The sequence below is a fragment of the Hemiscyllium ocellatum genome, chromosome 2 (genome assembly GCF_020745735.1).
Source record: "Hemiscyllium ocellatum isolate sHemOce1 chromosome 2, sHemOce1.pat.X.cur, whole genome shotgun sequence".
NCBI classification, from domain to species: Eukaryota; Metazoa; Chordata; class Chondrichthyes; order Orectolobiformes; family Hemiscylliidae; genus Hemiscyllium; species Hemiscyllium ocellatum.
In genome coordinates, this window is record NC_083402.1 from 81875617 (window position 1) to 81902106 (window position 26490).

The 26490-nt window shown below is 39.9% G+C and overlaps 1 protein-coding gene across 6 annotated transcripts in view; it reads right to left on the minus strand.

Annotated features, from left to right (window-relative positions):
* Window positions 1-26490, minus strand: part of LOC132823845 (protein prune homolog 2-like) — a 134675-nt gene that overhangs the window by 51633 nt on the left and 56552 nt on the right. For all 6 annotated transcript variants that reach the window (XM_060837900.1, XM_060837910.1, XM_060837926.1 and 3 more), the window contains 2 exons: window positions 19486-19707; window positions 7621-7797 (listed from right to left, as the gene is read on the minus strand). In XM_060837900.1, coding sequence (XP_060693883.1) covers window positions 7621-7797; window positions 19486-19707 — 399 coding nt within the window. The remainder of the gene's footprint in view (window positions 1-7620; window positions 7798-19485; window positions 19708-26490) is intronic.

Here is a 26490-nt window from a genome sequence, read left to right on the forward strand (position 1 = left end):
AGAGATATTTGATTCAATAACAATGAAATGACAGTGATATAGTTTCAGGTCAGGATGTAATGTGGCTTGGAGGAAACTTGTCAGCTTTGGACTCCCATTCTTCTGTTGCTCCATGGGCTTCTAGGTAGGTTGAGTTCGTGAGTTTGGAAAGTGCTGACTTAGGAGCCTTGGTGAATTGGTAGTTTTCAATGTATCATTATATGTTTTTAAAAGAATTTCACTTCACTTTTATTTCTCCCAATGTTGCCACAGTTACATTATTACTTTTGGTGCTAACCACTACTTATCATTCCCCTCCTCCTGATCCTCTGTCAGAGCTATCCTTGGCTTTGTTTTTCCAGAGCTGGTGTGCCAGAGATGGCACAAAGTCACTCTGATACAGTGAGAATAGAGGTCACCCTGGCATTCTGGTGTCAGAGAACGATAAAGATGAAGAATGACATGCCATTTGAAGATAAAGGGCTGAGGAAAGCTTCTGGAAAGAAAAAAAGTCTGTTTATTTTTGTTTATATCATAACCCGAAGGATTATTTGATTGCTGTATGACTGAACTCTCAAATTTTATAGGCTGTTGTCACCTTCAAACACTTGACTCCTTGAGCACAATCATCTGTGATCATGATTTGTTTAGATTATACCATTTGACATTCACTGATGTCTGCTACAGTGTTGAACTTGTAGTATGATAGAATGCTCAATTTTTCTGATCGGACTTTTTCAGAAAATGGTGTGACTAGCCATCACCTACATTACAATTAAAATTTTCTAAGTAATTATCCTTCTGAAACAGGCTCTAAAATAAATTTTATGGCTCCCCTTCACCCTGCCTCAATCAAGAGTAGTTGCTATTTTCTGAATGAATACCTATATCCTTCTCACTGTCCCGTAGATTGGGAAATAATGGTGCTGTTCATCTGGTAGCAGGACAATTTCTCCAGGCACGAAAATGTAAAATGGTTTTCCTTTTTGAACAGAAGTTACATTTGACTTAAAGTATAAAGTTTGTTGCTTTCTCCAAATCCCCATCACCTTCTGATTATATTTCAGATTTCCAACATCTGTAGTAATTTGCTTTTATTTAAATGGAGAGCCATTTGTTTACCCTCTTTAAACAAAAGAACTTTTCTGAAACGTTAGAATTATCATTTTATTGGTTTACGATACAGCACAGAAGGGGATTGTTCTGTCGGTCTTGCCTGTGCTGGCTCCATGAAAGGGCCAGTTAATTTGTCCAATTCCAATACAGTAGAACAAGGCATAAAATTAAAATAGAACAGTTAACCGGTAATACCTGAATGTATTTTTGCCCTCAAAGAAAAGCAGAATTCTGTAATTCCCTGTGCTAAAAAGCTGTTAAGAACAGAGATTTATACATTTTTGTCATACAAAGTTATTAAGGGTTACAGATCAATTGTTATCTAATTAAATGGTGGAACAGTTTCAAAGACAGAATTCTATTCCTGCATTATTACATTTCTGGATAAGAGACTGAAAAGACAGAGCAGGACACTAACCTATACAGTAATACTGCCACAAGGAAATATGACAGCAAAAGGAACAGACTGAAATATTTCCAAAATTTTAATAGATGAAAATGGCTAGTATATCATTTTAATAGGAGATAAACTTGTAGTGATTGAAGTCATGATAGACTATAAAATACACCCATGATGGAAACTTGTTTAATTAACAGTTACTGCACTGAGATTACACCAGTTGAGAGAAGTGTTCACAGAACAAAAAACTCAGAGCTGAAAGTGATGCAGCACAATCACGTGTATAATCCCACTGACAGCAATTTTTTTCAGTCTTTCTATGCCTTCTTGCTTCTGTTTATTGTGTCAATGATTTAAAACTGTCCTTTCAAACAACTAATCAACTTTAGAAGCCAGATTACAGCCACCATATTCCTTGCAATATACTATAATTGGACATGAAGGACATTATAGACGGAGAAATTGGAACACTGGATCATACTTACTGCATACCAAGTCGGTTAATATTCCAAAAAATCAGGACTAATATTTTATTTTTTGTTATAGAAGCAGCAATGTGATATTTTTCATGTGAACATGGCCTCACTTAACTTCGTAGTCCACTTTCTAGTCTCTACCTATGCATCCAGTCCAATAGTAATAAATTTTCAGGATATCCCGTGTTTTAAATCCTAGGCCAGTTTGCTGACACTTTTAAAGACTTATCTGGATCCACAAAGCAGTCTCAATAATCCGCTTACTCTCATAAGACTTTCTCAGAAATGTTGACAAATGCAAATTAACTTAAAATAAAGATACTGCACTGTCAAAGCAAGAAATTGGAAATTTTCCATGACTTTGATCTGAATGTATTATAACTAGCAAATCAAAATAGGGTATGTGGCTGAAACAGCTAAAAATATCGAGTTAGGTGTGCAAAGCTGACAGTTAGGAAAGTAAGAACCAGGTTGCAGTGAAGACAATTTTCAATTTCTGGACTAAAATGTCATTATGGGATAAATCTATTTTCCATGAAACTTTAATGAGAATATTTGTTGATTAAAAAGCCAAGTAGACTCTTCATTATCATAACATGAAAAAGATCAACAAATACTGTGAAGACAGTACTGAACTGCTCCATTTTGCAGGGGCCTCAACAATTTTTCCTTCAAATCCTCCTACTTACTCCAGACCAAAGGGGCTGCCATGGGCACCCGCATGGGCTCCAGCTATGCCTGCTGCTTTGTTGGGTACACGGAACAGTCCATCTTCTGCAGCTACATCAACTCCTTTTCCTCCACTATATCACTGACTGTATTCATGCTCCCATGAGGAGGTTAGACAGTTGAGCAACATAAACACTTTCCACCCTGAACACAAGTTCACCTGGACCATCTGGGACACCCCCCCCCTTCCTGGACCTCTCCATCTCCATTTCCATTAACCAACTCAACATGGACATCCACTACAAACCCACAGACTCTCAGTTACCTGGACTACACCTCCTCCCACCCTTCCTCCTGTAAAAATGCTATCCCCTAATCCCAATTCCTCCACCTCTGCCATATCTGCTTCCAGGAGGACCAATTCCACCACAGAACATCCCAGGTGGCCTACTTCTTCAAGGACTGCAATTTCCCCTCCCATGCGGTCAACAATGCCCTCCAGCACATCTCATCCACTTCCCACACCACAGCCCTTGAAACCCACCTTGAAATCCCAACGCAACAAGGACAGAACTCCCTTCGTTCTCACCTTCCACTCCACCAACCTCCATATACATCACATCATCCTCTGCCATTTCCCCCACATATAAACAGACCCCATCACCAGGGATATATTTTGCTCCCCACCTCTATCTGTGTTCCGCCTAGACTATTCCTTCAGCAACTCCCTTGTTAGGGGTCCATTCCCCTGACCAACTCACCATTCACTCCTGGCACCTTCCTTTGCCACCTTAAGAGTGCAAAACCTGCAGCCACAACCACCACCCCGCACCCCTCCCCCCTCCCCCCCACCACCACCCAAGGGCCCAAATGATCCTTCCACATCCAACAAAGATTTACCTGTACCTCCACATACATCACCTACAGTGCCCGTTGCTCTCAATGTGGTCTACTCTACATTGGGCAGACAAGATGCCAACTTGCAGAACGCTTCAGAGAACGTCCCTGGGACACATGCACTAACTAACCCCATTGCCTTGTGGCCGAACACTTCAACTCCCTCTCTCACTCTGCCAAGGACATTCAAGTCCTGCACCTCCTCCACCGCCAAGCTCTAGCCACACAACATAAATGTCAACGTCACCAGTCTCCTTATTTCCCCTCCCCCACCTTATCCGAGATCCAACCGTCCAATTCGGCACTGCCCTCTTGAAATATCCTACTTGCTCATTGCCGTTCCCACCTATCTGCTCTCCTTCCACTCTGACCTATCACTAATCATTCCCCCCCCCAACTTTCATCTACCTATTGCATTCCCAGATACTTTTCCCCAGCCCTAAACCCTCCCATTTATCTCTCAGCCCCCTTGCCCTTCCACCCCCACCCCATTCCTGATGAACAGCTAATGCTCAAAATGTCAACTTTTCTGCTCCTTGGATGCGGTCTGACTGGCCGTACTTTTCCAGCACCATACTTGTCAACTCTGATTTCCAACATCTTCAGTCCTCACTTTCTCCATTGCTAAACTATTGTTATCACTGTATCACTCAATTTCATACTTGCTCAGCTCTTTTGCTGTTGAAACTTTCCATACCTTTGGAATATTCAAGTTGGAGGTAACAGTGTACATTTGGCTGGCCTCCCATATTCTCTCCAGTATAAAGTCATCCAAAACTCCGCTAACTGTGTCTTAACTTGTACTAAGTTTCATTCTCCTGTCATCTGTGTGTAGTTTGACAGTGACTCCCTGTCAACAGCATTTTGATTTTAAAATTCTCAGCTTTGTTTTCCAAATCCATCCAATGGCCTTTTTTTATAATCTCCTCCGACTTTATCCTTGGAGAACTAATTTCTTGAGTAACCTTAGTTTCAGTTACAGCATCTCAACTACTGATGAATATGCCTTCGTTTGACATAGCCACAAGCTCCAGAATACTCTTACTGCACCTCTCCACTTCTCTACCTTTAAGACTACCCTTAAAATCTGTCTCTGTGGCTTAACCTAATATGTCATTAGGTGACTCCATGACAAATTTGTTCTATGATGCTTCGATCAATTTCCTTAAAACATCTTATTACTTTTAATGTGTAAGATGCAATGTAACAATTAGTTTAGAATAACATCCCTTTACCAGCAAGATGGAAAAGAACAATGAAATGAGCGTACCATCACCTCCACACTCTTTGCTAAGTCAAATATCATTCTGAACTGAACACATATCACTATTTCTTTTTTGTCATTCAATCCATATTCTGCAAATCATTGCCGAACATCATTTTGAGAATGTCACCCAAGGGTCACTAAGGTTCAAGGACTAAAGTGACTAAAAACATCTTAATATAACAAGAGATGGGAGCAACCTTATTTGTCTCACCTACATCCTGGGAGAAATAAAAGAAATAAAGCCATTGTACTGGTCCCATGAAAAGTCCAAACAAGCAGTAGAAACAAGGTATACTTATGTTCAGGCAGAAAACGATGGAAATGTAACCCCTTCCAATCCACAATTCAGAAGTCTTAATAGACAAAAATTAAAAGGCGGTGAGGCACTACATTTGCAAGTCCTCGTCTATGAATCACAAGAAACTGGCATCCAAGTTCACTAGATAACAGGAAAGACAAAACGAATGTTGGCCTTTACTTCAAAGGAACTGGAATATTAAAGTAGGGAGGTTTTGCTAAAACTATTTAAGGCACCAGTTAGACCACAGCTGGAATACTACATATGGGTTTGGACCCCTTGTCTAAGGAAGGGTGCACCAGAAATGGAGGGACTGTCTTGAGAGGAGAGATTGAACAGGTTGGGCCTGTAGTCATTGGAACTTAGAAGAATGAGATACAGCCTTATTGAAACATACAAGATTTTTCAAGGACTTGGCAGGATAGATGCAGAAATGTTGCTGCTTCTTGTGGGAGAGTAAAGGACAGTCATAATCTCAGAATAAGGAGTCACATAGTTATGGTAGAAAGGAGCAGGAATTCCTTTTCTCGGAGGGTAGTGAATCTGTGGATTCTTTACCGCAGAGTACGGATAAGACTGGTCATTTAGTGTATTCAAGACCGAAGTGGAAAGGATTTTAATCAGTAAGGGAAACGGTAGACAAGTGGAGTTGAGGATTATCTGAGTAACCATGGTCTCATTGAATGGTGGAGCAAGCTTCATGGGCTGAGGAGCCTGGTTCTGTTTCTATGTTTTATGGGGTAATTTATTAGAATAGATTGAGGACTAGTTAACACACAAAATACAGAATGTGGATTAATGGGTCTTTTACAGGTTGAAAACACACAAACAGTGGAGTGCCAGAAGGATTAGTCCAAGGTCTCAACTGAGTTGAAGGAAGGGGGCAAAGTGTAATGCATCCAAATTTGCCAATGATACAAAAATATTAAGGGACATTTTGTGATAAGGACACAAGGAATCTGCAAGGATACACAGGCAGGTTGATTGAGGGGCAAAAATGTAGCAGATGGAGTTTAATGTAAGAAAAGGAGAAGTGATATACTATGGTCAGAAGAATCAAAATTGGTCAGACAGTTAGTAAAATAGAGACTCCAAACAGATGCAAAACAGAGGGATTTGCTTGTTCTTGTGTTTAGATTAGATTAGTTTAGATTAGTTACAGTGTGGAGTCAGGCCTTCGGCCCAACAAGTCCACACCGACCCGCCCAAGCGCAACCCACCCATACCCCTACCCCTACATTTACCCCTTACCTAACACTACGTGCAATTTAGCATGGCCAATTCACCTGACCCGCACATCTTTGGACTGTGGGAGGAAACCGGAGCACCCGGAGGAAACCCACGCAGACACGGGGAGAACGTGCAAACTCCACACAGTCAGTCGCCTGAGGCGGGAATTGAACGTGGGTCTCTGGCGCTGTGAGGCAGCAGTGCTAACCACTGTGCCACCGTGCCGTGTATAAAGTGCAAAACGTAAGCATGCAGGTAAAGTGTGTAATGACAAAGATAAATGGAAGTTTGGCTTTTTTTGCTAGAGTGTGAGAATTTAAAATAGGGATTTCTTATTAAAATTGTACATGGAGTTGATGAGGCAGCACCACAATTACTGTGCACAATTTTGGTCCGTGTATTTGAGGGGTTGACTAATCAAGGATGGCTAAACAAGTTAGGCTTTTATTCATTATAATTTAGAAAAACAAGGAGTGATCTTCTTGAAACAATGTAAGTTTCTGAAGAGTCTTGACAGGGTAGATAGTCAGATGATGTTTACACTTGTTGAGCAATCTTGAACTACAGGAAAAGTTAAGTTCATAACTATTTCATCTGGCCTCCATTTAGTAACAATATTACAAACATAGGTTTTAGAGATGACACCTAAAATAAAATAGTAATATCCTTATCTAGGTCACAACATATTGCCAGACTTGTTGAGTTTCTCCTGTGTCTTCAGTTTTTGAAAGCAATGTACCTTCTATTACACCTAAATTAGACTTCTGCCTTGTCTGTAGTTGAAAATTAATCACCTGGATAAAGTTGCTTGAACCTATGTTATCACACTGTGGCAGAGACCCATGCAGAGTGTGTGTGGTAATTCATGGCATAATTCCAATACCAGGAACAAATGAAGCAGTATATCTATTCTTGGTGCAAATTACATATGTACCCCTGCAATTTATAACACATACAGGTGAAAGACATTTTCATTTCCACTAACTGACTAAGCAAAGCCAAAGGAGACTCATTAGTGTTTACAATGTCTTGGGATTTATTGCCCTGGTCTAAAACAGATGAGTGGAAAGCTAAAGTACTGTAGAACAAGAAGTGAACAACAAACTGTTGACATATTTTGAAAGCAAAACAGAAGGTCGACTTGTTGCCCTACATTAACGGAACTTTTAAAAAGATTCACTTCACAAGAAATGACAATGGAGTCAAGTCAAGTAAACAATACAATATAAAATAAGTTCTATGTTTTATTTTACATCATAAACACAAATGATTTGATGAACTGACTTACCCCCATGAGAGACAACTCTTCGGTAAGGTTCAATAGCCTTCATGTCAATCCTATGTTCTTGTTCCCCAATGACAACAGTTCTCCATAACCGATTATCTGTGCGTTCTTCTTCAGCAGTATATTCTGGTATAGGTTCTACCACTTCTTTTCCAATATGAGTGGCACTGGGTGTTTCATCTAAAACAAAGAAATATTTAACAAATATTTCCACATTAAAAAAAGTAACCAATAACATTTAGTTAAAAACCTATATAACATGCTTCAAGACAAGCAACATTATGTAATGGAATGTGCTTTACATCTTGAAAATTGAAGATAAGGACAGGTCAGGCAAGATCTTTCAAGTGAGAAAAAATGTCAAAAACAGTACAGAGGGAGAGAAATGACATAGCAGGGAAGAAAAGAATAAAAGAGAAGGTTTGCAACAGTGTGGAAGGTAGTGGAAATTAAATGACAAAAGATCGTCATTCACCAGGATGATTCAGCATAACATCAGTATTAAATACAATCAAGTCACACTATTTTAAGGACTTTGTTCATGTTAAGTGTATGCTGAAGAATGACTAAAAAATGGCTGCGTTATAAAACAATTGTTGTTTCAATCGATCTACAGAACTGTACTTCTCGTCCTATTTAGCAGTGTGTGTATATTGGCCTTCCCATCTGTCAAACATGTAATGTGACAAATAATTTCTCTTTTCTGGTCACTGATTCCTCACTTCATTCTTGACAGAAGCAGCTGTCACCGTGAATATTTCAAAACAAAATACAGTTTAGCATTTTACATTTGGCATCTTCTTCCCATTTTTCTCCTCTCAATCCTTGCTATTGACAAAAAAGGCACAACTAGTCCTCTTTTACTTCACCAACTCTTAACCCGTAATCATTGACTTTCCATCAAAGAAAACAGATATAAACATGTCCTTTACTGACCCGCACAGTGATAATTTGACTGATAAAAATAGACAGCGTGGGCCGAAAATGAAATGTGTTTTGGACTAACCAGCAGTACCATGCAAATGAATCTTACCATTATGTTCAGCAAAGTTTGTCACACGTAGGTGAGCTAGTTAACGTTTATCCTTCCACTGTATATTTTATGTTGTGCTATTATTTACTATCATTTCTCAGGTGTATATAACTTGGACCCACTCAGGACTGACCTCAAATATTGTCTTCCTTAAATGACAGTGAATGTGTAATTTATACATATTTTAAAATCATTTAGTTCAGAATTGGGATTTTGAACTAACACTGTCCACGTTTAGTCAATGAATATGAAGTGGTTTAATAATTATCTTGCACATATTTCTGCAGCTATGGTGATTTATTTTATATAGGTTGCATGAGAGCAAGTTTTTTTTTAAAAAAAAGAGAGTAACAGGTTTTATTTTGCTTGGGAAAGTGTTACAAATTAACAAAGTAAACAAGCTTCAGTTGGAAGGCTCAGGATTTTCTTTCTGATTTTGGAGAAACACCCATAACTCAAAGAATACTTTTTAGTTTCAGTTTTGCAGAGATTTTACCTAAAGATGATAAACAGTTGCTCAAGAAAACAGACAGTTTAGAACTGGTAAGAAATACATAACATCAGTGAAACAAATTTAGCTTTCAAGTTCCAAATCACAAATGTTTGGTTATAACCGTGGAGGCGTTAGTTGAAGCTGAGAAAGCTTAAACTCGATTGTATGAAGATTCAGGGAAGAGGTGATCAAATTGTTACAATCCGGTAATTAAACCCAAGCTAAGTCAAACCCTAAGTGTGATACAAAAAGGATTTCTCTCTGGTATTTGAGCACTGTAAAGGGATGTTGTTTGAGGTTAACAGGATTTTTTTTTTACATGTTTTGAAATCTTTTAACTTGTGTTATATGTAAGTGGCTTAGTTTATTCTACTATATCTTCATTTCTTCTGTGCAATAAACTCTACTTTACTAACAAAACCTGCAGCATGTGGTGCTTGCATTTCAGTGAAAGACCAAAATAAAAATACAAGATGAGATCTATCAAGCCAAATTTCAGTCTGGGATCTGATCCTTCCAGTGATGACATAATTTGGGATCACAACAACACCACTCTAATTCTTTCTCAAATTATGAAGACCAAGATAGTCCACATTTTTAATGATGAAAGACAAATTCGGGTTATTAGAAGTAAGAAACAGTTCTGCTGCACTACTACTTTGCCGCAGCAATAAACAAAACAATTAGCAGTTATGACTATCATTATACAGAAATAAGAGCAGATTCAATGCAGAAGTAACAATGGAGACAAGACCTATAGTTTTTGAGACATAACATAAACAAGCTTCTTGGAGGCAGATGGCACGAGGGAAACTTATTACAAATGACAAACTAGAGCAAATTGACATGTAAAGCAAGATCAAAGATGACAGTCTTCATTACTATTTAGTTTCAACTGTAGTTTTGCTAATTTACAAAAGCAATCTTAAAGAGAAGTTTGCAGAACATTTCATGATGACTCCCTTGGATAATATTTATTGGAAGTAACTAACGATAATTTAAGTTATTTTGCAATACTGTATTTATTGAGCACTAAGGCAATTAGTCAGCTCATAGTAAAGAATGTGTGTGGTAAATATGATTATAAGACATTGAGTGGCAGCAGTATGGACCATCAACAAGATGCAAAGGGCCATTCATCACAGTTCCTTCAACAACACCTTACAAAACAACCTCTACTATCTCGAAGCACAAGGGCAGAAGATTCATGGGACAAGCCCAAGAACCCACAGGGAATTGACAAAAACTGCCTGCCTTGGAATTACCGTTTCTAATCTAGAGGCACTGGAACTCAAGTGAAGTTTCAAAAAAATATATATTTTTTGATTTTATTTGCACTTGCATTATAGTTTTTCATCTTCAATATGTGAAGTTATCTGCACTGTTTGGAAAAGACATTGAGCAAGTCAGGAAATGTACAAACTAACCATAATTCAATTTGTTTGGAGCAACAGAGAGATTAAAAATAATCAACATGTACTGAATATAGTAAGAATACAGAAAGTTCCTCTCTCCCTCACTCTCGGTCATAGTAAACAATACTGGTGAAATAAACAACAACTTGGAAAAACCTCTGATGTTAGGACATCATAGAAGCACAGAGTCCCTACAGTATGGAAGCAGAGCATTCAGCCCATTGAGTCCACAGTGACCTTCTGATAACATGTGATCAATTGAAAAAGAACAGTAAAGAATGAGAAGATCAGGAACAGAACTAAAACTTCCTTGTGGCAAAATAACATGGAGGTTCTTGGTAGAAGACAGGCAAATATTGCATATGACCTTCTGAAAACCATCCCACCCAGATCTAGCTCCTACTCTACAACCTGCATTTCCCATGGCTATTCACCTATCTGCACATCCCTGGCCATTATGGGCAATTCAGCATGGCTAATCCACCTGACCTGCACAGCTTTGGACAGTGGGAGGAAACAAGAGCACCCAAAGGAAACCCACGCGGACACAGGGACTATGTGCAAACTCCACACAGCCAGTCGCCTGAGGGTGAAATTAAACCTGGCTCCCTGACCCTATGAGGAATCAGTGTTAACCACTGAGCCACCATGCCACCCCATATCATAAGTACCTGCAGCTTTGCCACTCCTAGTGCAGCTAAATAGTTGGGATTGAGGTTTCACTCTTGCAACTTAATGACTTGTGGAAAAATTGTAAACCCCAACAGCCTTTCCCTTCCTGTCTGCATTAAATAACCAGTCTCCCGCTTCTTCTTTGAGAGTTTATTACCTATAGTTTGTTGTCACATTTTATTTTTTTCAGGTAATTAAATAACAATCGCTTTCACTCAGTAAAGCTTTGGAATTGGCTCTCATTCATTTTTGATCGAGTTAGCCCAAATCAATAAATTCTAATGTGTTAAAAAGGGTTAGAATAAAAGAATTTGCTGCATCTGATCAAGAGGGAGTTGAAAATAAAAAGACAGGAACCCATGACCCCTCCTCACTTGGTTGTAACAACAATTAGCCAACCTGTTTTTGCTTTGTTTTAGTTGTGAACATTTTATGCCTTGCCTTTGGTAACTAGTACCCTGGACCTTGCAGCCCCACAGTAACCAAGCTACCCAGGTTCTGCTCAGATGCACATTACATGTCGGTATTTACAACACTATTTTACCTTGAATTAAGTGCAGTCGTAAACAATAATCGTCGAATAAAACCGATTGTTAATAACAGGAATAACAAATAAAACAGGGAACTGCAGGCCTGATAGCCGAAAATCAGTTATGATGAAAATTTGGGAATCCTTTGTTAAGAAAGTCTTAAATGCATTAGAAAAACTATCAGATAAAGTTAAGAGTTTAAGAAACTATTTGACAATCGTAGATATTTTGGGGAACGTTGCTGCACATGTAGACAGATATATTTGAATTTCTAAAAGGCATAAAGAACTACACAAGTTTAATACATCAGGGTTTACGGAGTTGGGGTAATATGCTAGCATAGATGGAGGACTGGTTAACAGACAAATAGTAGAGTGGTGATAAAGTAGCATTTTCAAGTTGGCAGGCTATAAATAGAGAAGTGCTACAACATCATTGCTGGAGATTAAGCTATTTACAACTGATATTCAAGGACTGGGGTATGGAGACAGAGTAATGTATCTAAGTTTGCTGACAATACAAAATGGATGCATCCTCTAAATGTTCATTCAAAAAGTTGCTACAAAGGGATACGTATAAATTAAATGTGTTAAATGGATAATAATGTGGCAAAGTGTGAGGCTATTCACCTTAGTCACAAGAAAAAAAACCAGAATATTATTTAAAGATGCAAAACTTTTAAATATTGACGTGCAGAGAGATTTTGTACTCAGTCAGAACACAAAATTAGCATGCTTGTACAGCAAGAAAATTAGGAAGGCAAATGGTATTTTGGACTTGATTGCAAGGGATTGGAGTACAAGAATAAATAACTTTTGTAACACTTTGATAAGAGTTTGTTGAGGCCACATCTGGAATAGTTTGTGCAGTTTTGGTTTCAGCGGAGGGAAGATATTGGAATTGGCAATTATGAAGGCTTATTAAATTGGTTCCAGGGATGAGAAAGTTGACATATGATGAGAAGCTGAGTAAAATGAGTCTATATTCACATGAGTTTAGAATAATGAAATGTAATCTCATTGAAAGGTATAAGGTTTTAGTGAGGCTTGACAAGACAGACAGAGGGGTTGCTTCTCTTGCTTGGGAATCCAGAAAATAGGGGCACAGCCCTATGGAGTCACTCATGCAGGGATTCATAAGAATTCATTTGAGACAGACTGCAAATCATGGGAATTGTCTACCTTGGATGGTTTTGGATTTTCCATCATGGGCTATAACTAAGACTTGAGATTGGTAGATAAATAATCTCAGAGAATTATGGGATATGGAGGAAACTGGACTTGAAGTAGATTAACCATGATTGCACTGGATCTTGAAACAGGATCAAAGGATTGCTCCTGTTTCTAGGTTGCAATGTTACCTAAGGCTGAGTAGAAAGATTCACACCTCCCATTGACAAATATTTCAGAACTGATTCGTGATTACCTGACAGTACTACAGACTGATCTGGTTTAGACATCAGATTATTCAGGTTGAGACAGATGGGCTCATTTTTCACCACTAGATGGAACTAATTCTAAAAAGAATCAGCTTTAGGTATTAAAAACCAAAATAACTGCAGATGCTGGAAATCAGAATCAAAAACAGAAATTGCTGGAAATGTTTATCTGGCATTATCTACGGAGAGAAATCAGAGTCAGAGTCAATGTTCAGGGACAAGTGACCCCCTCCTCAGAACTCTGCCATATATATTGTGAAGGATGGACAAACCATATTACTTAATAAAGAAAGTGAACTGACAGAGGTAGTAACAACAACAAGAGAGTATCCACACATGAGAGTAAAACCAGAGAAGCACAGCAAGAGTGCGAAATAGAAAAATGAACTGCAATTTGACTGATGCTGGAAAAGCACAGCCAATCAGGGAGCAGCAGAGTCAATGTTCCGAGCAGGAGGTCTTCATCAGGAATGAAGGTGAGGTCCAGGATAAATGGGGGGGGGGGGGGGGGGGGAGCTGGGTGGGGGAGGGGTGGGAAAGATAGCTGGGAATGCGATAGGTAGATGAAGGTGGGGGATGATGGTAGTAGGTCAGAGAGGAGGGTAGAGTGGATAGGTGGAAAGGAAGATGGATGGGTAGGACACTTCAAGAGGGCAGTGCCAAGTTGGAAGGTTAGATCTGGGATAAGGTAGGTGGGGTGGGGTGGGGTGGGGTGGGGAGGGGTGGGATGGGGAATGAGAAAACTGGTGAAATCAACATTGATCCAATGCGGTTGGAGGGTGCTAAGGCAGAAGATGAGGCACTCTTCCACCAGGCGTCGGGTGCCTAGAGTTTGCTAGTGGAGGCGGCCAGGACTTGCATGTCCTTGGTGGAATGGAAGAGGATATTGATGTGTTTGGCCATAGGGCGGTGGGATTGTTTAGTGCGTTTCGTCCCAGGGATGCTGGAAATGTCGATTCTCCTACTCCTCGGATGCTGCCTGACCGGCTGTGCTTTTCCAACACCACACATTTTGTTTCTGATCTCCAGTATCTGCAATCTTTAATTTCTCCAGATTAGGACAATTGTTTCTTTCGGTGTATATTTCGACCCATGTTGTGGAATGTAATGCCTGCCTGAGATGTGAGTATGGAGGTGGCTCTGGGTGGGGCCCACACGGTTTTGCTGCTCTTTGCACGGATTAAATCCGGGGAGAAATGGCTCATGAGGCCTTCCTGCCCCAGCTCCTTTTAGTGAGCACTTGAGCTTCTTCCCATCACCAGGGTGATCAGTCAGCAGTGGACAGGTCAGTCACCGTGGGGAAAAACAAATAGTAAATTTGGTCAATTACTTGTGTTCTTGTGGAAATACAAGGCGCACTTTACCCACAAGACTCAGTGCTATATCATGCAGCTTTTTAAAAAAGTAACAAAGATTGATGAGGGCAGAGCGGTAGATGTGATTTATGTGGACTTCAGTAAGGTGTTTGACAAGGTTCCCCATGGGAGACTGATTAGCAAGGTTAGGTCTTATGGAATAAAGGGAGAACTAGCCATTTGGACACAGAACTACCTCAAAGATAGAAGACAGAGGGTGGTGGTGGAGGGTTGATTTTCAGGCTGGTGGCCTGTGACCAGTGGAGTGCCACAAGGATCGGTGCTGGGTCCACTACTTTTCATCACTTACATAAATGATTTGGATATGAACATAGGAGGTACAGTTAGTAAGTTTGCAGATGACACCAAAATTGGAGGTGTAGTGGACAGTGAAGAAGGTAACCTCAGATTACAACAGGATCTTGATCAGATTGGCCAATGGGCTGAGAAGTGGCAGATGGAGTTTAAGTAAATGCGGGGTACTGCATTTTGGGAAAGCAAATCTTAGCAGGACTTATACACTTAATGGTAAAGTCCTAGAGAGTGTTGCTGAACAAAGAGACCTTGGAGTCCAGATTCATAGCTCCTTGAAAGTAGAGTCGCAGATAGATAGGATAGTGAAGAAGGTGTTTGGTATGCTTTCCTTTACTGGTCAGCACATTGAGTATAGGAGTTGGGAGATCATATTGTGGCTGTACAGGACATTGGTTAGGCCACTTTTGGAATATTGTGTGCAATTCCAATCTCCTTCTTATCAGAATGCTGTTGTGAAACTTGAAAGGGTTCAGAAAAGATTTACAAGGATGTTGCCAGGGTTGGAGGATTTGAGCTATAGGGAAAGGCTGAGAGGAGACCTCAGAGGTTTATAAAATCATTAGGGGCATGGATAGGATAAATAGACAAAATCTTTTCCCTGGGGTGGGGGAGTCCAGAACTAGAGGGCATAGGTTTAGGGTGAAAGGGGAAAGGTATAAAAGGGACCTAAGGGGCAACTTTTTCACAGGGAGGGTGGGTGTGTGGATGGAATGAGCTGCCAGAGGAAGTGGTATAGTCTGGTACAACTGCAAAATTTAAAAGACATCTGGTTGGCTATATGAATAGGAAGGGTTTAGAGGGATATGGGCCAAGTGCTGGCAAATGGGACTAGATTAGGTTGGGATATCTGGTTGACATGGACGAGTTGGACTGAAGGGTCTGTTTCCATGCTGTACATCTCTGTGACTCAAAGTGAATTGTTATTGTAAAGGAGTGCTCCCAACTAAAGTCACAGTCTGCATGGCCCAGAAGCCTACTTTTTTTTGACAAGTCAAAAAGTTCTGCACCACCTGCCCAATACACACCAACCCTCTTCTTCTAATTAGCTTTGTGCATCAGCCAAGTTCTGTGTGAGCAGACAGACAGAAATAAGTCATTAGCACAAAACAAGGCAAGGCAGTAATACATAGTCACTTCAAAGTTTGGGAGAAGATTTGTAGCTCGGGTGCTCGTTGTGGTTCCGTTCGCTGAGCTCGACGAACAGAACCACAACAACGTAGTCACTGCATGACAATTTATTCTGCTTGGTAGTTCCATATAGGTGCGCTGAAAAAAATATTTGTAATTTATGTTTCCTCTTTACTCAATCATTTTGAAATCACAATTAAAAATATAAAATAATAAAAACAGCCGCAGTTAGTGACTTGCTAAAATAGGCAAGTGAATCCTTCTGTTTTAGTTGTGTCAGAATCACAGAAAATAACATGCATTTTCAACCAACAGTGAACCACATTCAGAAAATTCAATACAATAATAAATAGAGAATCTGCTTATTTGTGATGCTGGTTAAATGATAGGTAGGACACGAAGGATAACTCCCATGTCATGGGATCTTTTACATCCACTTAAACAAGTGGATGCAGTGTCAATTTAGCATCTCATTCGAAGGGCGATACCTCTTGCAGTGCAGTACTGAGAGTCAGTCTAGGTTAATATGTGCACAACTCCTGCTGTGGTACTTGAGCCTGAGACTGTGTGATTCACAGGCAAGAGCACTACAAACTGTGCCACAGCTGACACATAATCCATGGGCCAAAATTCCTGTTAGTACACTGTTCAAGGTTTAACCACAAACTTATAATACAGTTTTGGGAATGGTAAAGATCATTATTTCCCACACAATTTTACTTGTTACACTTTGTGGGTTACATTCTGCACCAGACAGTCAGCAATAAAGAGGGGAAGTATTAATCAATCATGAACTGCTATTAGAACAGACACCCAGTGCAGTTTAAGACATGACTAAGCTGTATATCGACTGCCTGGAATCATTATTCCAACAGACCTGGAATAAAGATTCCTGATTATTGGCAAACCAGCCCTAGAAGTCCAGGCAACTTGATCCCTGTGAAGGAGAGTTTTAGTCAGACCATATGAAATGATGTCTACTCAGATTCACAAAGCATCTTAAAATGGTTTTGGATCCATGACTTCACTGGCCTCAGTCTGGGCAAGTAAAAGAGGGTTTACAGCTGTATGAACATTTTTAATATTACATTTATTTGATTGAGACGTACAAACAATTAACAAAATGGAAATTAATAAAGGTGATGAAGATCTTGTTTCAAATAAATATTCATTCATTTCAAAAGGGAACTTAAATAGTGACCCAAGAACTGAAAAATAATGTAGAATGATATGAGGCACAGACCAATCATATTCAGGATATAAATTATTTTCTCTCACTTGTGATTGCCATATTTGCTTACCTCGGGACAATAACAAAAATGTTTCCAAATATTCTGAACACTATATTAGAACAAAAACAGAATTCACCCTCAAGTTTGCATATCAATTCTTTTCACCATTGAACATTTTTTTTCAGTGATGTGTGTAATTATTAATGTGGATCTCTCTTTCCAGACTTCCTGCTACTTTCTGCATGAGAGGCACTGATCCATTTTATACTGCAAGCTGTCACTGAATAAAAGGCTCCTTTGTATTCTCAGTAAACACAAAAATTTCTTTGATTTCAGATGATAAATTTCCAACATAGTTTACCAGCCAATTTTGGGGCCCTTCTATAATGACTGCTAAACATTTCTGAACATTGAAAAAAAACAGAATACTTTTAAACCACCAGTACAATTAAATAAAAGATAATAAACATTAAATTATGTCTCCTATGCGACAAAGATGGATACCCTCCATTAGGCTTCAGAAAAAAAAGTCCAACACTAAACATTATCAGCAATGTCTCACATTTACATGCAGTTTCTCAGAAAAATACAGATTTCTGAGTGTTTGCAACAGGAAACATATGTGACAGCAAGCAAGAGTTTTGGGGGAGCACAAGGGCTTAAATTACTGAAATAGCACTCTCTGAAAAAGCAGCTGTTAAAATGGAGGGACAAGCAGCTATTTGAAATTCCATAGTGATGCTGACGTTTCACAGTGTGGAGTTTACACATCCCGCTTTCTGCCATCGTGTCTCTCTCTCTCTCTCTCTCTCTCATGCATACTCACTGTCTCTCCCTCTTTTTTTTCCCACAGCATACCTCTCTCCCCTCCTCCTTCACTCTTTAAAATCTTGTTCTCTCACCATCTTCCCATCCTCACTCATTATTTCAAACAATTTTTCTCTCACTCATATCCTCCCCTCTGTCCCTCACAGCCTCTCACCTCTCACTGTCTCCTTCTCACAATCCAGCGCATACCATTCACAATAACTGCCCTCAGTCTCTCATTTCCTCACACCATCAATCTCTCTTTATCTCTTTCCCTCCCTCCCTTGCTCCTCACACCGCTTCTCCCTTCCCCACTTTGACACCATTCTCCCTCATTCATCAGTTCCTACCATCATCACTTTCTTCCCTCCTTCTCTTACTACCTCCTTCCTTTCATAATTTCTCCACCCACTCTCACTCATCCTCTTGCACTGCTTCTCTCTTCCTCAATTGCATTCTTGCATCATCTTTTCATCTTTCACTCACTATCTCTCACAATGCCTTTCTTTCCCAATTCACAAATTCACCCAATCGTTCATTCATCCAATCTCATTCAATTTTCCATAAAGGTTGCTGAGGATACAAAACTTGGAATCAGTGTAATTGGCAAAGAGAGTACTCTGGGGAACATCAAAAGATTACAGGGAATTTGGGGCAGCTGGATAGGGAGATGAACATCAATGTGGAGACTGTGAGGTGATACATTTTGGTAGAAAAAACATGAAATGTCAACGGAAGAGGGAATACTTTTTCAAGATGTACAAGAGCAGACACTTGGGTATATACAAACATAAGTCATTAAAGGGGAGGATAAATTGAGAGAGAGCATGCAGTATCAGAGGCGTTAGAAAATGGCTATAGAACACAATAGTAACGAGGTTATGTCGAACTTACATAAGACAGCGGTTAGTTATCACCCCAAATGGAGAGCTGGTACAGGTACAATAGACTCAATGGCCTCCATCTGCACCCTAACTGTGACTCTAAGACTGTGAGATCCGCTATGGCTTTCTGAAGCCTACAGCAACATTTGCATTTTAAAGCTTTTAATGCCAAAGGAAATTGAATAAATGCTTCGATCCAGTTCAACTGGTTCAGACCTCAAATTGTTCAAGTAGTGAGTGAGTACAATAAGGCAATTAAAATATAGAACTAATACGATGGAGTTAAAAACCTTACAGTCTACCTGAATAGCATCACATTACTCATTTGGGGACAAAAGTATGAAACAGGAAACAGCTGCAAAAATAAAGCTAAATCTACTTCAGTGTGACTCCCAACTTTGCATCATTGTTACTTTGCATTTGTGACCTTTGTGATGAAACAGTAGAAAGCACATCCTTAGCAGATGAAGTAATAAAAGCAGTGATAAAAATTGGAAGAAGTTGAAGATGTATTTTCAAAAATATCAAAATACATATTAGAAATCTGTTCAATAACACTTTTTTACCTTCCCACTCCAGTTCGTTACCATGCCCTGAGTATTCAAGAGAATCCGCCTCATCAGGGGTTTCAAGGTCATCGACATTGATGTCAAGATCGTCCGGGGTATCAAGATTATCATCAGACAGGACTGACCCTTCACTCTGGTCGAGTGAAAGGCTGATATCAGGAGCTGTAAGCTTTTTCTTCCCTTGGTGGATTCCATTGAGGTCAAGGGAATTAGGTGGTGCTAATTAAAATCAACAGAAATAGAGAAAAGATTAAATCACATCAAAATAAAATAATAATTTGTTGCACTTTTGAAATTTCAATCACATTCAGTTTTGGTGAGAACACCAAAAGAACATAGTCAATCTTCATGCTACTTCTCATCGCAAAAATTGGCAGTAAATTATTTACACACCTGTTAAAATAACCTGAAGCAGCATATTTGTTCAGATACCTATCTACCTAAGCATGTGTACATGATTACAATATCAACACTTATGGTTTAAATGCTAGCATTAGAATGGGTTTAAAAATAGCAATTTTAATCTAAAGATCCATAAATAACACATTCAAAAAGCACCATCTAACAAACGTCTGTGACTGAAAGTGGATTGTATCGATCTGAAACATATATCTTAGATGTCATCCAGTTCGATTTCAGCTTCCTAACATAGCTAAACCTGATTCAGCTAAACCAATAATAGTAGGCTGTTGGGAAGGAGAAACTGGCAGTACAAACTTTACTTTCCAGTCCTATCAATGCAAAGAAATATCCAAGGGCAGACCACAGTTGGCTTCAATGCATGTTATGATGACAATGTTATTTGGAGGGAAATTTAGTTTGAGTATATACAGTGTTTTCTATTCTCTAGGATCTATCATCTGCAAACTAGCTAATAGAATTCTTTCTGCCTCAGATTTGAAGATTTTTGAAGAAAAATTAGAAGACAAATTTCAAAAGGCTACGTGTTAGACAAAGTGTGGGTGGGTAGGTCAAGGGAGACATAAAAACACTGACTTCCAGGCAAAAATTACAAATTTTCACAAAGCTCTTTAAATCTTACTCCGAGTGCTGCTGGGCATGGAACAGCCCCACCTTCCCTCCGTAAGAGAGGTTATAAATCTACCAGTAAAACAAGCCCCATCTTCCAGCCCAATTCAGTCAGAAATCAGGAGAAGCCTCTATTGTGATTTCAGATCACAACAAATTCCCTTCTGTAAGGAGATCTAACTCTAACAGCCCTACTCAAGGATTTTCAAACTCCAGGACTATTAACCCAGTCATGAAAGTTTCAGATCATTCTCTACTGCAACAGACCACAGAGCTGTTCTCCTTAGTTTGTGCTGCAAAATGGCAGATATCTAACTCCAGCTTGTACATATTGACTTCTACATATTCTCAGATTTAAAACTGGTAATATAAAAATAAACATTAAGCATACTGGTAAAAGTTATGGATAAGAGAAAAACTTTACATTTTCCCCATACGACTTTCTGTTGTTGCACTTTAAGACATGGAGCATATAGTCACTGAAGTTACCATTTCTAAACACACCTCAATTTCAAGTTAGTTCTGCTGTTGCACACTGAAATCTCCCACAGCACAGTAATTGGTTGAGAAGTTTAAACTTCTGACAGATGGACTTATGCTGCGTGAGTCACTCCAAAGGTATCACGACACTGAAGTTGGAGACTTTGATGTGAGATGTTTACCTGGATGTTTAATCTAGCTTGTCCCACTATGAATTTCTGGAGTAGTTCAGTGATTAACAGCCGAATGCAACCTATCAACCTCCCCCCCCCCAGTTTGAATACCTCCAACTCCTCAACTAACCCGTAAATCCCAACTACACTCCATGACTATCCAACCTCTGGACTACTCACCCTCTCATTCCCTCACTAACTCATTAAAACCCATTTTAAAAATCTTAAACACTGAAACTGGTGCCATAAAGAGGGAGTATGGTTTTTTGATGGTTTCTAGAACATAGAACAGTACAGCACAGGAACAAACTCTTCAGCCCACCATGTTTGTGCTGGCAATGATATCATTCTAAACTTATCCCAACTGCCTGCATATGCTCCGTATCTCTTTATTCCCTGCCTGTTCATGTACCTGTCTAAATGCCTTCTAAAATATTGCTATTGTATCTGCTTCTACCACCTCTCCTGAGACACCTACCAGTCTCTGCATAAAAACATTCCTTGCACATCTCCATTAAACTACCACCCCCATCTCCCTCACTTTAAACGTACTTGACCTGGTTTAGGCTTTTCCACATTGGAAAAAAGATTCCAACCATGCACCGTTTCCATACCTCTCAGGATTTTATATATTCCTATCAGGTCACTCCTCAGCCTCTGAGGTTCTAGTGAAACCAATTCAAGTTTGTCTAACCTCTCATTATAGCTAACACAAAATAGCCAATCCAGGCTACATCCAAGTAAACCTTCTTGGCACATTCCTGAAAGCGTCCACCATCCTCCCTGTAGTGTGGTGACCAGAATCACATACAATACTCCAAATGTGGCCTCTTTCTCTTTACTAGTCGTGGCACTGTTATGCTGCGGCTGGGTTCAGGAGACCGAGCTGCAATGTTGAAAAAAAGGTAGGCCATCATTAACTTCATGTTAGGATTGCGCTTAACGGAAGATCTGGCCCCATGTTCTTTGCGCAGAGTTGCAGCATTGTTGAGCTAAACCTCAGTGTGTATTTTATACACTTGCAGAATACTTAATGCACTGCTCATATCCAACAATCTGATACTGAAGGTTATTTTTGGTTCAGCTTCCCAACAGCTCCCACTTACTAAAACCTGAAAGAGAATGACTTTTATTCATATAGCACCTTTAAAATAATAAAATGCCCCATGCACTTTACAAGAACATTATGGAACTAAATATGACACCAAACTGCTTAAGATGGTATTAAAAAAGATGAAGAATGCAAAGTCATGGAAATAATATTTAAAGGAGTGTCTTTAGAGGAGGGTATCTAGTTAATCAGGCAGAAAAGCAGGGAATATCGTCTACACCACATAGACCAGGTACTCAGTAGCCAAGAAACCAGAGATGATCAATAAAAATGGAAGATACTCAGAAGGTCAAAATGAGAGAAGCACAGATATCAGCAAGAATAAAGGACTAGAGGTGGTAATGGAGATGGGACAGAGTCAGGATATGGAAGGATCTGAAACTAAGTTAAAAATCACACAACACCAGGTTATAGCCCAACAGATTTAATCAGAAGCACACTAGCTTTCGGAGAGACACTCCTTCATCAGGTGATGGTGGAGGGCTCAATCCTAACACAGAATTTATAGCAAAAATTTACAGTGTGATGTAACTGAAATTATCCATTGAAAAATTGATTGTCTGTTAAGACTTTCCTCTGTTAGAATACAGTAATAGTTTCACTTCTTTTATGTATAAACTCAGGACAACTCCATACAACCCTGTCACGGTAGACGCAGCAAGAGATATCAGAGTGTGGAGATGGATACCACCATTACGCGTGGGAACACCCCCCACCTTGTACATGGCAAGTACTCATGTGACTCAGCCAACGTTGTCTACCTTATACGTTGCAGGCAAGGATGCCCAGAGGCATGGTAACATTGGGGAAACCGAGCAAAGGCTACGACAACAGATGAATGGGCACCGCACAACAATCAACAGACAGGAGGGTTCCCTCCCAGTTGGGGAACACTTCAGTGGTCCAGGACATTCAGCCTTGGACCTTCGGATGACCATCCTCCAAGGTGGACTTCAGGACAGGCAGCAGAGAAAAGAGGCTGATAACTAAGTTCGGTACCCATAGGGAGGGCCTTAACCGGAACCTTGGGTTCATGTCACATTACGGGTGACCACCATTGCACTATACACACACACAGATACTCCTACACAGACACTCCTATACACACGGACACACATACACACAGTCGCGCACACAGACACTCACACACACCCTTACAGACTCACACACTCCCACATGCACCCCCTCACAGACTGAAGATACTCTGCACTCACTACACATATGCACATACACTTTCTCACACTCACAACCCCAACCTAGACAGACAGACACACACACACAAACAGACAAAGACCCATATGCACACATATATTTTGTGGGGTGAATTTGTACTTGCAGGGTTACATTGTACTCTGCTCAAAAACTGCATACATTCATGTAGAACTCTGAGCTCAAAAACTGCATGAATTTATGTAAAACTCCATTACCTCACTTTTTAGATTAGAATCAATCTAACCATCAGGTCATAGACAGAGAACACAGGGGGCCAACACCTTCAACTTATTATCTAGCTACCACCCATTGTTAACAGCTAACCTGAGAATGCAACTTTTTACAAAAAGGTTTTGTGATTTATCCATGAAAGAAGTGAAACTATCACTATATTCTAACAGATGAAAGGCTTAACAGACAATCAATTTTTCAATGTATAATTTCAGTTACATCACATTGTAAATTTTTGCTATAAATTCTGTGTTAGGATTGAGCCCTCCACAATCACCTGATGAAGGAGCGTCGCTCCGAAAACCAGTGTGCTTCCAATTAAACTGCTGGACTATAACCTGGTGCTGTGTGTTTTTTTTAAACTTTGTACACCCCAGTCCAACACCGGAATCTCCAAATCATGATCTGAAACTAGACTGACATTTTTAAATCAACGTGTTGGTGTACCAGAAGCCAGTGAGTGCAGGGGTGATGGGTGAGCAGGTTATAATGGCCAGCACACGAGTAGCAAATGACCTCAGGTTTATGAAACATGGAATGTTGGCCAGGACTGCAATGGAGCAATCATTATGAGAGATATCCAAGGCATGGATGAGGATTTGAGCAGTTGGTGAATGAAGGATGAGGCAGGGTTGGGTGATGTTATGGAAATTGACAGTTTTAGTGATGGTAAGGATACATCTTGGACTTTGAGATGACTCTAGAATGCATTTGCCTTAACATACAGTATGACTTAAGAAAATAAACAGAGGCTTTACAGAGCAGGATATATTGCTGGGAGAGAGAAGGGCTCTCAGCAGGAAACCGCATCCATCCGTGTTGTTCAGGCAACTATTCTCCACTTGAACTTGCGTGTAGAAACATTGGTAGAACTATTTGCATTTTAGTCAGGATATGCTCACTGCCACCCACTGCAACTTACAGAGCAGGGCAAGAATCTGGGCTGTACATGTGATTGGGGTGATGACATTTTATGTGCCTGTTCCCACCACTTTCTCTGGCAGTTCATTCCATTGTTTCAAGTAATTGCCCCTCATGTCCTTTTTAAATCTTTCTCCTCTCACCTAAAAATATGCCCCTGGTTTTGAACACCCCTACCCTAGAGAAAAGACCCTTGTGATTCATTTTATCTATGCCTTTCATGATTTTATAAGCTCAATAAGGTGACCTCTCAACCTCCTACGCTTTATTGAAAGAGGTCTAACCTTTCTAGTCTGTCTTTATATCTCAAACCCTTCAATTCTGGCAATACCTCAGTAAAACCTTCTCTGAAGCCTCTCAAGTTTAATAATATGCTTCCTACAAAAGGGCTACCAGAATTGCACATAGTACTACAGAAGTCTGGACGTGGCTACTGACAGTGTGGCTTTTCATCAGCAATAAACATGGCGACTGCTGTGCTTCCAAAAACACTGCAGAAAGATTTTTCACCCAGTGTGCTCAATCTCAGGTTTCAGAATATCATTTTGTCCCTCTCCAGACGGTTTAATAGCAAGTTAATTGTAGGTATACAGGTGATCAGTCACCTTGTTCACCCCACGCTCCCAGCACATCACTGAGGCATTGAAAAACCGATGCACTATGACAGCATATTATTCTTATGCATCCAACAACCCTGCATGTGAGATTGAAAATTAAGCCTCAAGCTGAGGACTTGTTCCAATTTACTTTTCTGAAAGATCCAGTTAAGTCTGGAAGACAGAGTATGTCTCCAAGTGAAGCAGATAGGAAAGGAAGCTGGGGACGATGGGTTCAGGTTGAGATTCCCTCTGAACTGCCTTTGCGAGAAGGAACTGAAGGAAGTAGTGTTTAAAATAAGAGGACAGCCTGGCACAGTTGATTGGAGATTAAAACAGTTGAACAAATAATTAAAGGGAATACGAATGAAGAATGGTGAGAGTAAAGGGGTGGTCAGGTAGATATAAGCAATGGAAGATAAAGCATGACACAATTGGAGTGAACGGACAGGTGACAGCAGGACGGAAAGGTCCAGGAGCTTCTGAAAACCATATTTTCTCTGCAGTCCTTAACCCAAGTACTTATTGGAGCTACTGATAATCCATCTCCCTATCAAATCTACCAATCTCCCCTAACATAATGAGAAGAAATAGAAAAGCCACAAACAAATTAAACAAAAGCTCCAAACACTCTCAAAAAGCTTGACACCATCCAGGAAAAAGCAGCTCACTTGATTGGCATCACATCCACAAACATTCAGTCATTAAACCACTGATGCTCAGCAGCAGCAGCATATACAAGATGTACAGCTGGCATTTGGCAAACATCTTTAATCAGTAGCTTCCAACTCCATAATAAATTTCATGTAGAAGTACAAGGGCAGCAGAGACAGGGGAACATCATCTGCAAATACCCCTACAGCAGTTCAAGAAGGTAGTCCATCGCCACCTTCTCAAGGGCAATCTGGGATGTGCAATTAAAGCTGGCCAACCAGCAATGCCCATGAGGCGCAAGAGATCAAATTTTCAAAATAAGTTTGGTTCAGGGTGCACCAATGCCTCAAATTGAAAATTTTCAATTTTATATTTAAGTTCCTTGAAGATTTTGTTCCATCGCAGTTCAGAAACACTTTCCACACCTACAAGCCCTGTCATTCTGGCTTGTTCAGCATGTCTGATTTCCTTCAGTTTGCCACTAGCAGCTATATCCTTTGCCATTGAGAATCAGGACCTAAATGTTACTCCCTAAATCTGTTCACATTGGTCTGTACTTTAAGATGCTCCATAAAACCTACCTTTCTAATTCAAC